This window comes from Varroa destructor, unplaced genomic scaffold (genome assembly GCF_002443255.2).
Source record: "Varroa destructor unplaced genomic scaffold, Vdes_3.0 BEIS01000001.1, whole genome shotgun sequence".
Classification (NCBI taxonomy): Eukaryota; Metazoa; Arthropoda; class Arachnida; order Mesostigmata; family Varroidae; genus Varroa; species Varroa destructor.
In genome coordinates, this window is record NW_019211454.1 from 66,610,137 (window position 1) to 66,623,927 (window position 13,791).

A 13,791-nucleotide genomic window follows, 5' to 3' on the forward strand; every position below is an offset into this window, starting at 1 on the left:
GATTCTTGCAAAGCATATAGTGCAGATTGTTTCATGCCGAACAGTCTCACAAAAGCAGACTATAGACGCTCTAGAGATAGTTGCAAAGAGAAGCCAGATGTTTCTTTGGACAGTGATGCTTTTGGGGGCTGCTTTTCGCTCATTTCCCGATGACGTCGGATCACTCATTGATGGCTTGAGCAGACGCCATTACATACAACGGTTGGACAGTCGGAAATGATTAACAGATGGAAAATGGCACCTTTACGAGGTCGTCCCTTTTCGCCAATTTCTATTTCGATACAAATGTCTATATATAGTATGCACATATAAACGCATGTAGTAGATAAAGAGCGCGCAGACCGGGTCAATTCTTTTTTCAGCTCTAAGCAGAACCGAGTTAAATAACATTGGCCACAAATGCACGTGACCAATCGTGGACTACGTCATAAGCCGCTAAAATCGGAAAGTGAGCCGGACATCCGAACACAGCGGTACTTCCGTTGTCCACTGAATACTGCCGAACGCAAGTATGAAGTCGAAACGAATATCAGATAGCACAATCTTAATAACACCGCTGAACTCAGAACATCAGACAAACACGCGAAATATGACTGCATTTGTTTCTATGATTACACGTAGCTTGAACTAAATCGAGATAGATGTGGGCCTTTACCGTTTACCGAGGTGAAAGTTGGGTTTCCGGGGTTGGGTCTTTGATTGTTGGACTGTTCGGCCGTTTAATGGTGTTTGCAGCTGTCTATGCTGTCTTTGTTTTTATAGCTGCCTCTAGACTAATTCTGGCGACCACTGACCTCTTTGTTCCTGCTAGTGCCATACTGAAACTCGTTATCAAGCCTTGTTGTATAATCCAAGAGAGATCGTAATACTAGGCTAATAGGTGATAAGGCTAGAGGTCCTCGGAATCAATGTTGTTGACTTAGTTGAAATCTGCAATACTGACAGAATAACCAACCGGAAAAAGATAATATGAGTTGCCGTTGTAACAGCAGAAATAAGCTTTGCCAGATTGACGGTGGTCATGAGATTCGTTAGGTTTCAATGTAATGTAGAATCACACAAGTAGATCTATGATTCGTGTACAATTTTTTCTTATGAGAGATTTAGTAGCCTATGTTATGATTCTCACAGATCTGTTACAGAATTTCAACTATCGATGGGATTCATACTGCATTTGTTTGGCGGTAATGGTCTATTAATATATTTACTTCTACTCACTCTTATATTATATAAAGTTTCTCCCCACTTGTTTTTTGTGCTGCTACTGATGTCTCGAAAGCGAGCGATTATTAAATGATCTGGAAGGGTACGAAACCGCGTCGGCGTGATGTCAGTACGTACGAAGGCGGCAAGGTTACCGCGGGCCATCAAGAAACTAGGAATAGTTCCATTCTGCATTGTGTATTTCGTACGGTACGGACATCGCGGGCTGACGCCCGACGCTAACTTGCGCTAGTTGTGCGCTCGTCCATAACTAACCGAGTACAGGAAAGATCGACTATAAATATATAAGTCTTTGTTTGTCTTTATTCAGCTGAGTTTGTCAAACGCTATCCGCCAAATGCCTAGGTGGTCCTCGAGCGAAGATGAGGTGCGAAGTCTCAAGCTGCAATCGACGCGGCCACAGTGGGCTCCTTCGTTGCAATTTTTCCTCGTAGACACACTTCGCCTAATCGTAACTCTTGTATGAATGTATATATTGTAGGTTTGTAACGTCTCATATAAATGGAGTGGTTCACTTTCGACGGAAAATTAACGTGGATTGACAATGGGAAAATTAGGGCAACGAAATGATGAGCGCTATTTCATGTGACGCTTGGAAGTCCAAGTATAAGATTCCATTATCGTAGGATCAAGATTAAAATACGCGCTTAATCAGCTAACAACTGCTTGACAGGACTGTGGCGTATGTATGGAACAAAATCATTCTAATAGTGATAGTTGCTGGACTGAATATTGGATCGTATTGACTTATCCTGCGCCGTAAAACACTCGAATTCTGCACACCCTACACGCAGACGCTTACGCACACGAACAAGCAATAAAATGAAGATATATTGTACATTTGTTGGTAACATGAGGGGCCATTAAATGTCCCCACTCAGTTTCCTAGTTTAAGCGGCAGTATCCTCTCTGTAGGCTAGCTTTTTCGTCATTTACCAGTTGTCTGGTCAGTGAGAGGAAGCGAGGCGGAGAGTCATTGCTTGTAGAACGGAACCTATTATAGTAAGGTCAGGTCGTATGCGTCGTGCTTTGTAAGCGCTGCTACAGTACTGGTATTTTAAGCAATGAATTAGTTGGCATGCCGTTCTTTTGTCCTATTCACAGCCCATGAATAGGGGAAATAACACCGATCCAATCCACATTCGGCTGTTACCGATGTAGCTTCATTCCGTTCGGATTCAGTAACTCCCGCCAGTAACAACAGCAACAGCAGAAGCTGAATATTCATAACAAATCGTTCACTATCACTAATAGAAGCATTTCAACTGAGAAGTTGGCTGTTTTCAGCCCGTTTACGTCTAGTGCCCACCACTTCTATTGTGTATTAACTCCAGCTCTGAAGTTACTGCGTTCGAATTACCGGCCACCGTATCTAAATTCGATTGATCGCCATAATCTGCAGAAGATTTTCGCTCAGTATCTCTACACCACTGTCTAGACTGGAGGAAAAAACCAGCACCTAAAAATAGTCCCATTCGTTCATCTGTCTGCTTACTATAGATAACCCGAATGATCGACCCGTGACGGTGGATTATCTTTACCAAGTACTTTCTTTGCCATGGTACCAAAGAAGCTGTTTTGAAATCATCGTTCGCAACAAAAATACATGAGCATGAAACCATTTTAGATGTAATACTTGGAGCGGTGTTGATATCATGTGCGTGCTCTAGTTTGGGCCTGTTAGCCTTGAACCGCTCCTATTCTTTAGCTTCTGCTGTCCCTTAACTTCTCCTGCCAACTCCTATTTACTAGCTGTGAACCACAGCTTCGCTGTTGAATATTCGTTTAGCTTCGTAACGTATTCAATTCTTTGCTGAGTTATCACCGAAGCCACTTTTTGTTTTTCAATAGCATATATTCTTATACAGTAATCTCGTTAGCCGTTCATAGACTATAATGCTCTTACTATTAGTATTGTTAGACGGCTGGAATAAGAATATCTGTCAGCACGGAAGTAACGACCGGTGCTCACTGTTGGCGTACTGACTCTGATAAAAGTAGTCATTTTTGATTAGCGACTCCCTGACCGAACAATTTTCACCAAGGGCCTTTTACTATCATCATCATCATCATCATCATGGGCGACTGGCCTTTAAAATTTATCTCTCGTCTGGGCTGATCGTGAGGCATCAGTCCACTTTGTGCAGTCCGACGTGTATGTTGAACTGTGTGTGTGGTCGAGTTACGTAATCGAGAACAGGTTAACGTAATTGTTCTTAGGCCCGTCGTAGCCAACTCCGAGATATAGAATGCGCTATTTCTCCATGCAGTTTGAGTACTTCATTCATCAATAACGCTTTGCTCTCTACGTCCGATATAAACATACATGCCTGTTTTTTCAAGTATGAACATTACTAACTAGATGAGTGAGCCATTCTAAGTACTCTCGTTGCCATGCGTTAGCCAAGTCGAGAAGCGAAGATGGACAGAAACACTGTAGATGCAACTTTTATGTTAAAAAGCATACGTACTTGGAGACTGTATAACTTCGCTAGAAACCATAGTGAAAATCAACAGATGGCTGTGGCAAAAGCTCTTGGCAAGTTGGCCGTCTACTGCGAGGCCTTATCGATCTATTATCGCAATCTAACGAAAGAATCGTACAAACCGGTAGAAAAAAAAGACAGTCGGACATGTGTCAACAAAATTACTACGTCGGAGTAAGAAGCTAACCCCACGTCGTACTGGACCTGCGTTCGAGAAAAATAGTTTCTCTCAAATAATTGTGAGGGATCGCTTGTTTCAATGGCCAATAATATGTACATACATAGTCACAATACTAACTACGATCTTTGGAATGAGTTTATTGTAGCTAGATTTCTTACTAATGAGGAGGGTCACTTCAGTCAGCAAAATTATTCTATTAGAAAAAATGGCATGTTTGGATTCTACAAGCTTGTAGCCTCGACCTGGCCGTCATTGTGTTCTTCTTTGCTTCGAAGCAACACCTCGCACGCAAGACAATATGAACCGTAAGTGCATTAATAACGGAGTGAAGACCCTGCATATAAATTAACTTATTTCCACAAGTGAAAAGATATTTGCAGAACCTAACCTAATTTATGTGAGCTATCGATATTTCGTAGCTACGTAGCCACGTAGGTGCTCGTATCGGTACGACTCAGTAGACGCGTCCCATTTTCAAAATAGCTCATTTTTATCTTTGATCATCTGAGCGCGTTCGTTTCGTGAGTCTCTAGGAAAAAAATCTATTTCGAATAGTCAATCGCTGGCGTCGCTGGGCTGTGTAGAGTCGTAAAGAAACGCCACAGCAAGCCTTGCCGGCGATGACGGTTTTCTAGATCTTCAACTTCAACACAACTGCATCTATTTACGGATCCACAGATATTTACTCGTAGGGAAAGCGAAAATGTACCAAAGGTTTTGAAACTTGGCATATATATATATAAAATAGAAAAAAAAAACACTTAACATCCAACTATAATTCAGACTGATTTGCAACTTCATCGGTACACGCATGGTGCATCCTCAGTGTGACAAGAGCCATTAGCATAGATATTGGAATTGGTTAGCGAGGCTGTTCGGACGTCAGTGACACGTTAATATCGAATGTAAGCGCCTGCTTGTACTGACAGCGGGCACGCACGGACGCACGCACCTGGAACGAAATCGTAAACGGGAAACTTGTTTGGTCACTTTTATGTTCAGCAGAACGACGTCTAGCGTTTGGTAGACAATAAAAAATGTAATACTTGTTAAATTAATTTTTTCTTCCTGATCTCATAGTTTGCGTGCATTCGAATACCTGCGCCACGTTAGGTTCGCATCGCTCATACTCGATTCATTGGCAGCGTTCTTTATTCTGCGCGTATCTGCTTATACGACCCAGTATCTGAATACAAAAGGCAATTTCAGAGCAGGAACAAAGTCACCCTGATCTCCTACTTGTAACGCGTCTATCCAACGATAGCTAACGGCCAGAGTCGTTTCGTGTGCGTGAGTAAGATTATTTGTTGTCGATGTTGGATTTTTTACAGAAGAGTCGTTGGCTTGTTTCAAGCTACTTCTACGAGAGCACTTTGTCCTTATCTAACAAGTAGCAGCAATGCTGCGAAGTCAGCAAGATTCAACAATGTATACATAATGCTATTTGTTGTTTGTTGCAAGCGATCGATTTCCTCTTCTGCAATTTTCCCTACCCGATCAGACCAGTCTTGTGTCAACGTTGTCGTTCGTTCAAAAAAATAATTAGCCGGATTCATCGCTTGACCGCTAGCTAAGTGACTCGCACTATCCGTTTCCAATAGTTGTAACAGACAGAAATTGATACACATCACAAGCGTGAGTATTGTTTCGCGGTGTGTACACGTGTATAGATTTATACAGATGCAGACAATTATACGCAATAACAACGCTGACATAATAAATAGTATACGAAAACATAGTGCGATAGATCGTTGCTTCAAAAGCTTCTATTTATACCGTTCCTGATGCCGCTGTTGCCATTATTCTAAAGCTCTTACGTAGCTCGGGCGCCGTCAATCCCAGACATCAATATTCTATAGCCATTGCCCCGTGTGACTCCATTCGACTTTTTTTTTATAGTATAGTTGCGCTAAACTCGCACGGCTGAGCAAGACGTTAATAAGGAACCAACGGAAATCGCGTGGCACCATGCCCTGCGGGCGTTTAGCCTCAAGGACGTTAGAGAGGCGCGATCGTTGGCCGCCACCGTTGTCGACAATTCTGCGACGCAGGCTGTGGCAGAATCGGGACAGCAGCGATTCATAAGCGACGATCAGCTGCTTCGATGAGCACCTGCGCCGTGCTAACGTGGCGGCAACAACAACAGATCCTTGCCAAAGCGGTGCCTTACGCGTATGCACAGGTAGACCGATAAACAAACAAATGCTTCACCGTCGTTAATAAGGAAGACCTAAAGAATTAGCTGCGCTTATCGATTTCGGCCTAAATCGGGCAGAATAGTTTTTCGTCCCGTTTCTGCCTTTGGGTAACACTTTCGTTCTACGGTCGCTGTCGTTTAGGGATAGAAACTGAATTATATTTATTGTTAGCGCAAGCATTGCTCTCACAGAAGGAATTTTTTTTGTTACTATTAGCAAGAGTTACACTAACGATGGTAACTGTTATTTAATACTATCTGACCTTTATACGTTTATTTTGATTGCTGTTTTTCATAACGGCCATCATCGATGCCGCTTAGGAAAGTTAATCAGCGGAAAGTAAGCGCTGGTGTTCGTATGTGTGTGCGTCTTTGTGTGTATGTCTTGTGCCTGCATGCCTCTGAGCGTCGTTGTTAAGGGATTTTTACATTTATACATAAATGTTGAAACTACAAGAGTGTATAAACTCAAAAAAACCAACAACGACAGAAGCTAAGTACAAAATAGCCAAACTTATTTGACCCACTGGTCGTGTGGCATTAACGTCACCTGATAGGATGTGGAAGGCCGGGTCTCGTCTTGTCACTGGTAACTTACGATAGAACATTACGATTCATCGCAAACATACTATCAAGACGTCTGTTAGTTACTTCAAACAATAGGCGTGAAAAATCTGTCCGCCTTAAGGTTAGTTTTGGATGCTGCTATGTGTGGCTTCACTTCGCAGAGCTAGATTTATCCACAGGCGGTAAATGATGCCAATGTACGCAAAGTGGTTTGATGCTTTCAAATCGAAGTTGTACATACTGTTAAAGATCTGACCGTTAAAAGAAACAAGAATATATATGAATAGATCAGAGAAAGTCAACGGTACCAATAAACCTGTCATTTCATAGAAGATTTATCCCCTCAATACAAAAGATGTAAATAGCTTCAGAACAGAACCAACTATCCGTGCGACTGTTTGATGGCAATGTTTCTGTGAACGAAAGATTGCGTCTCACAGTTTCCAATTAAATAGCGATTGCTTCTTCACTTTTTCGGTGTTTCAAGAGGAGTTCTCTTTTTTTTTTTCTAAGTAAATATCGCCAAAGCCTGACCTTTTTAAATGAACCAGACTCTTTCTGTCGCTTCCAACGGCCAATCCTTCCATCAAAGTTCACCACTCGCTCGCTTCTATTATTGTTGTCATTATCACGGTGTTTCGTAACGGCATATTCTTGTTTACCTGTATTTTCCGTTGCCGCATCGACCGCCCGTTTGCCCCTTATAAATATATATACGTATATACGACTGATGTGAAATGCCTCGCTGAAAATTAAGATTTTTTGCTCTGTGCTTATTATCAGAACTACGCACGCCGTATACATTTAACGGTACGCAGAGACAGTCAAGGCAGCAGCGGACGAGCGGCGACAATAGACGGCGCATCCGCACGGCTTTGCCCCATTATAGCGTACAACAATGGCCAGGGAGAGCTTCAATATGGCGTAGCAGGACGGGGAATGTTTTGATGCTTTGTAGATGGCAAAAGAGGACAAAAGTGAAGCTGAGTGAGCCGCTAGCGCATAAATATAGCATTGATGATCTAGCCAGCTAGGCTATACAGTAAAGTAGATGTGTCGTAGATATCGTTGACGCCTAGGTTTGTATCGTGCTCGGCCGCTAATTAAAAAGCTTCGCGCGTTAAGGACGTTTCGTGGTGCAGTCTGTCGCCAGTGTGATGGTGGCCGAATATATAATAATAAAATCATAAAACACAGAATGAATTGTATAGGCTCACGCACTAACAACATAGATCAATGTGTGATTCTCTAATGTTATTACTAGCCGTTACGGCCTCTACAAACGATCACTGTTATAGGTAGCAACGTGTATCTGATAGACGGCTCTCCACAGTAACGCGACAGACGACATTGATTTGCATATGGTTTCCTCAATTAGTTTAAAGGATTCATCGACGGCGTCGACAAAGAACATTTATAACATTAGGCACTCAATCATTGCGCATGTCGCGCTGGGGTAGTTTTCGCTTTCTTTTGGGGTGCCTTTTTTGCCAACAATAGCTATAGTACTACAACAATAGCAACGATAAGAGCGCTTGTTGCGACGAAGACGATGGTGGCCGATCCTCTCTACGATAGAGAAACGCTTATTAGGGTAATATAATGTATAGTTATTAAGTCATCGATTGAAGCTTTTGCGCTTCCTGTAGGAGGGTATCTTCCTTTATTGCGTTTAGTTAAAGATGGAGAAATCGCCGCTGCTCTTTGATTCAGCCGTTACCTGAGTTGTTAGTGTAATATTTGCTGCTAACCCCGCCTCTGATGATGAGATTGCTTAAAAATTACAAACGTTATACGGAGAAAAGTCGACGCAAATGGAAACAATGCTCAAATAACGTAACTATTGATGTCAAAATAAACTACGAGGTACGAGAGCAGAACAACACGATACGAGGGGCAAAACGATTGTAGGTTTCCCGAGTTGTAATACTTATAAAAAAAAAGAGTTAAGAAGGGAAGAAATCAAATCTGTTTTTATTATGTAGTAGCCGTAAACGCAGTTGTATAGACCGGTCCTGTCTGATTAAAAGAAAACGGAGATCCACAGACCAGAAGCTACACTCAATTACACCGGATGTGGAAAAAATAAACAAAAATAATAGTGGTTAAACAAAACTGAATGTTAGCGTGGCACTGATATTAACATCGGTGGTCGGTTATTATACCAGTGTTTGAGCACTTACGATTTAAGGCGAGGTCTGGAATATAAATGTCGTCAAACGCTTGCTAACGCCCGATCATGTATTTGTTTTTCGTGGCATTATATGTAGAATCTGGTGTAATAAATTTCATTCCATAACGGAAAGCTACTGAAAGATTTGCTTTTTTTTTTTTCACTATGGTTTCACTGAAGGTTGTCCGTTGACAGCTGCCGTCATATTTGGATGACTCCATTTTTCTCAAACTGTTCACATCCTCGTTGATTTTACCTGATCCAGCTTGGTGCATATGCGTATAACTTTTCACAATATCTCCCGAATGATTTAAGACCGAGCCAAAACGCCGATCCGTACATTCGGCCCTTTCTGCCTTTGCTGCGACCGGCGATCTAACCGACCATTTTTCTTTAATATTATTTTAGCTAAGTTTTAGCGTGGCCAGAGGCGAATTAATCTTACTATGAGAAATTAAGGGATTCCCTTACGGAGGCCATTGCTGCCCTCTACCAGTACAAATACCACTGGCCAGCATATTGTATTGCGTTCTCTGCCTTTTTGTTAAGCATCAACTGTCCCAAGTGGCAGACCTCTGCCATTTCTATCATATCTTTTATATATAGGCTCCAGAAGCCACCGTGGATTTTTGGCATTCTGTCTAACCCTTACTCGTTTCTTCTCGCTTGCCTTTTACTCACTTTTTTTCCACTTTGAATGTGCCAATTTAATCCTCAGTGCCTTTTGGTCTCGCTTTCAGCCGCCATATATACTTCTCCCCCCATTCGCATTGAACATTTTCATACAAACAAACCGATTATCGTCTGTTAGTTATGACGGTTCGTTGGCAGTGTGGATCGTCCCCGACGAGATGATCGCTCCTAGGGTCTATTATAACTCCGCTAGGGTATATATATATTGATTTAAGTTCGAAATGGACAAGGATCTTTTATAGACCAACCAATTGATATTCCCAGACAGGCAGCGGTACTAGTAGATTGATATTTGGGGTGCGTAGTGCTTTTCGTGGTAGTAAGCCCCACTATCCTCCGACTGGATGAAGAGGCTGAACAGACAGGGAACAATTGGGGGTTCTCCGCAGAGGTACTGCGCGGGCGAAACACGTCAAGTTTGATAGTGAGATAAAGAAGCGGAGTTGAATTTAGCGGACCATATGGTCCCATCTGGTTTGGAGCATGGCCTCGTGGCGACTGAACCGATGCATTACGCTACACGTAGCAGCCACAGTCAATGAGCGTCATCGTTACAAGCCGATAGTCGTGTTTCGTATCATGCAAACCCTCTGGTAGTCAAAACAATGGTTAATGATCGCTTTGGCTAAGGCTGGATTTTGCTTGAAACTTGTTTGGTATACTAGCAAAACCCATTTCACCACAAAGTTGTGTTATTTACTTTAATTGTTACAATTCTTTAGGGACTAGATTAATCGACGGACTTGATACGAATAGATAATGCGGTATTACTGTTGGATTAATAATGATACGTCTGTGTTCGTGACAAAAAAAAGGTCTTAAAAGACGGGTTACAATTGTTAACAAATCAAGCAGTTCTCCGTTACCATCAGGGTGCATCAGCGACAGTACCCCAGTCAATCAGATGAGCAATACATTGTACAGACAAGGTCATTTACCGTTGCACGTGAATAAGCACGAGATACAATTGTACCTCATGAGTTCTTTTGTCCATTGTATTAGCCTCGGAGTATATCTCCCTGTGTGTGATAATACAAATATATTTATGTACTAATTGTACACCTGGAAAGGTGTGCATTGGATCAAGCTTCGTTAGAGTTACGAAAAGCATTGTTGTTAATCCATGCGTCATTTTCCTATTGAATAAATAATTATCAGTTATTCTATTATTATATTGTAAAGCGTTGTTGAAGTTGAAACAACGAAATTATAAATGGTGTATTTTATCTTATACAACACTAGCATTAACCGTTGGGATAGATATATCTGAATGGGCAAGTCCTTAAAAGTCCAATAAACAGGTCCAATAAATAAATAGGCAAAGGCGCTCTCAAAAGCTAAGTCTAGTACCAGCAAAATGAGTCGCTCTAATTCGTCCAGTCCGTCTATCCGTCCGACTGACAAATAGTTCCGCGTATTACCATTTGGCACACACTTCCTCCCCTAAGATTTTACCGCCGAACACAGCAAGCCAAATTAAGCCAATTCGACAATTTTGAACGGATTCTTTTCATACACGATATTATATTCGAGGTACACGATACTATCGATTTATTGAATAAAAAAGGTTTCGAAACCTATGTTTCAATTGGAAATGCTCTAAGGAGACCTAATAATAATCTCTGATAGAAAGTTTATAGAAAATATATTTCTTAGCGACAACATAAAAATTGGATTTGTTAAATCAGATTTTTCAAAACTGTTTTTGTTACATTGTAAATGTTCTATTGCATCACTATGATCGGGACGCCTAATTTGAAGGACTTGCCCAATGTTAACATTAGAAAATAATATGTCTTGTTCGTACCAGGTCTACACCAGAGAGGTGTATACCAAAAACGTATACATTACCCAGCCAATTACAAGTATCGTGTCTTGCCATTTTCATCTACTTCGATTTTTTTAGCAGCGTATTGTTAATCTATTGTTTGGTTTGTTGGTATAAATTGACTATGGAGATCATAAAATAATCGTGTTACTTCGGGCTTATAATGCTTTCCAGCGTTATATACTAAGTCTTATACTGGAAGATACTCAGTTGATTGTTCTAGCATTTTTCTCGTCATAGTCGTTCTAGCATAGCTCGTCAAACGTTCGCTTTAGTGTCCCCATCACGACGGAACTTGTGGTGATAAGTTACTCCATACCACCATTTGCCCATATATATATACTCAGAAGCCATAATTAGGATAGAGACTAAATAGGGTCTTTCATTGGTTGGCAGATGTTTGTCAATTGTTACATGAAAGTACAACGAACGAAACGTTAACGTAAAGAAAAAAATCGCTGCATAAATATTCGTACTAATAAGATAATTAAAACATTTCACTTAGCCTGTGCCAAAACATTACATAATTGCACGTAAAAAAATCAAGATCGATTAAATATATGAAAATAAAGATATACCACCAATATTATATCTCCTTGCTATCTTCTGTTTGATTTTTAGAAAATAATAATTAATTTTTGAAAACAAGCAAAATGCTTGTAACATTGAGACGGTTTTGATTTGAATTTCCATAGAATTGAATTTTATCCTGCATTTACTCCACATCATCTGTGAAAGATGGCAGGTCGTAATGAAGCTTGACAGAAAACATCAAGGCTCTGCGGCCTGTTTTTGGCACAGCGTTTATTGCCACAAGAGATTAGCACAGAATCAGGCAAACCTGCAATGAATTGGACAATTAAGACTTGCGATAAAAGTTCTTATACTATTTTTCTTAGATTTATTATCACTTGTTAAGGATACGGAGCCTTCTTTCATTTTTTTTTATAGAGGAATAACTTTAGTCAAATACTTCAAACTCTGGGAGATATTTACAGATATTGTCAGCTTAATAGAAATTAATTTTTAGATTATCATGTATAACTATTCAAATATATATATATATATCTTTCTAGAGAGGTGCAACAAATGGGAGAGTTCGATATGCCTTCTTAATTTTGCTACTTTTGTTTACGGATGTAGGCTTCAGACTCTGCGCTGTCAATCTATTTATGACGTGAGACTAGACGAACGTATATGTTATTCCACTCGTGTCTCGATTAAATTATACAAAGTACTTTGTCCTAACCTCGTAGCCTGCTATGCACACCATAGGGCTGCTCCAGAACTAATACCTTAACCTTATATTTGGGTGAGTTCAATACTATCATACCTTGTCATGCTACGTAACTTACAACAATGATAGTTTTCGTGATATTATGAAATACATTTAAAAATTACGTTTTAGCAGCAGAAATATATTATCGCCAAGGCTTACTTCTTTCCTTATCGTTAGCATTTGACTGTACGTGCGTGTACGAATCGCGAACACGTAAGTTTAAAGAAGATATGAACCAACATTTCATCCAAATACGACGAAGAATGAATGCTAATTTTGGATTACCCCTTTTTATTAAATGTATTGGTTTGGGCCAGCCAGATGAGAATCTATCCCATGTGATACAGCACCCGGGATAGCCCTTAAAACGAGTCACGTTTCAACGTAATACTACATGAGATCTAAACTTAAATGCTACTTTTGGCAGACTAATTCCTGAGCTGTTTGTTGCTAGCAAAGTGGGCTTGCCGTAATCAAGCCCGTTCTGTATATCGTAACTGACCCAGATGCAAAAAATAGTCGTTGTCGGTCGCGAGAGTTTAAGTGCAATTTTCAGCATCAGCATCGACAAGGTTATAATTGCAATATGTCTGTATGCAAGTTCACTGGTATTTTGAAACTGATTAGGATGTCTAGTACATTTGGGCAGCAGACCTTTCAACATCAAGAATGTAATAAAAACAATAGAGAAGAATATTACTATTAATAGGGCAGGCTATTTTCTAAGAGCTACTAAAGTAAACTTTGTTTCTCTCGGTCCGCTGCGAGCTGCAATGTATTTGGCTTGCTTCTGTTTTCACCAGTTAGACAAAACACAAACTTGTCATGTATTCCCTTTGGGTAGCAGGTATTGATTTTAGGGCCGCTGCCGCGGTCATTTTATGCCTGTATTATTTTGATCTTCATGCCAACGATGAAGCACTGAGACATCGACATGAAAGCTTAAAACAACAGTCATCATCGATGAAAGTACTCATTTACTCGGACTCATTCCCTGGGCTGTAACCGACTAAGTAACCGCAACGGAGTTAAGTGGAGTGCACTGACGACGAACTGCTGTCAACACGAACGGGAAATTTTTTCCCGGATTTTCCCGCTTTTTTTAAATAACATAATAATAATAATAAACAAAATTTTTATGGGACTCGAATAACGCCACGCAC

General features: G+C 40.6%; 2 protein-coding genes across 8 annotated transcripts in view; one reads left to right on the forward strand and one right to left on the reverse strand.

Annotated features, from left to right (window-relative positions):
- The window catches only part of LOC111255518 (uncharacterized), a 185,383-nt gene that overhangs the window by 21,551 nt on the left and 150,041 nt on the right, over positions 1 to 13,791 (forward strand). The window lies entirely within an intron of this gene.
- LOC111255520 (uncharacterized) overlaps positions 1 to 13,791 on the reverse strand; it is a 31,927-nt gene that overhangs the window by 9,654 nt on the left and 8,482 nt on the right. Inside the window, exon 4 of one of the 7 annotated variants that reach the window (XR_015317136.1) lies at positions 656 to 938. The exons of 4 other annotated variants lie outside the window; for them this stretch is intronic. Coding sequence is in view for 2 of the 3 variants with exons in the window: in XM_086974927.1 (XP_086831053.1) it covers positions 4,774 to 4,843 (70 nt within the window). In the remaining variant the exon portion in view is untranslated. Of the gene's footprint in view, positions 1 to 511; positions 939 to 3,711; positions 4,844 to 13,791 lie in introns of those variants that run through there. 2 more of the 7 variants (XM_086974939.1, XM_086974927.1) reach the window with 2 other exon arrangements.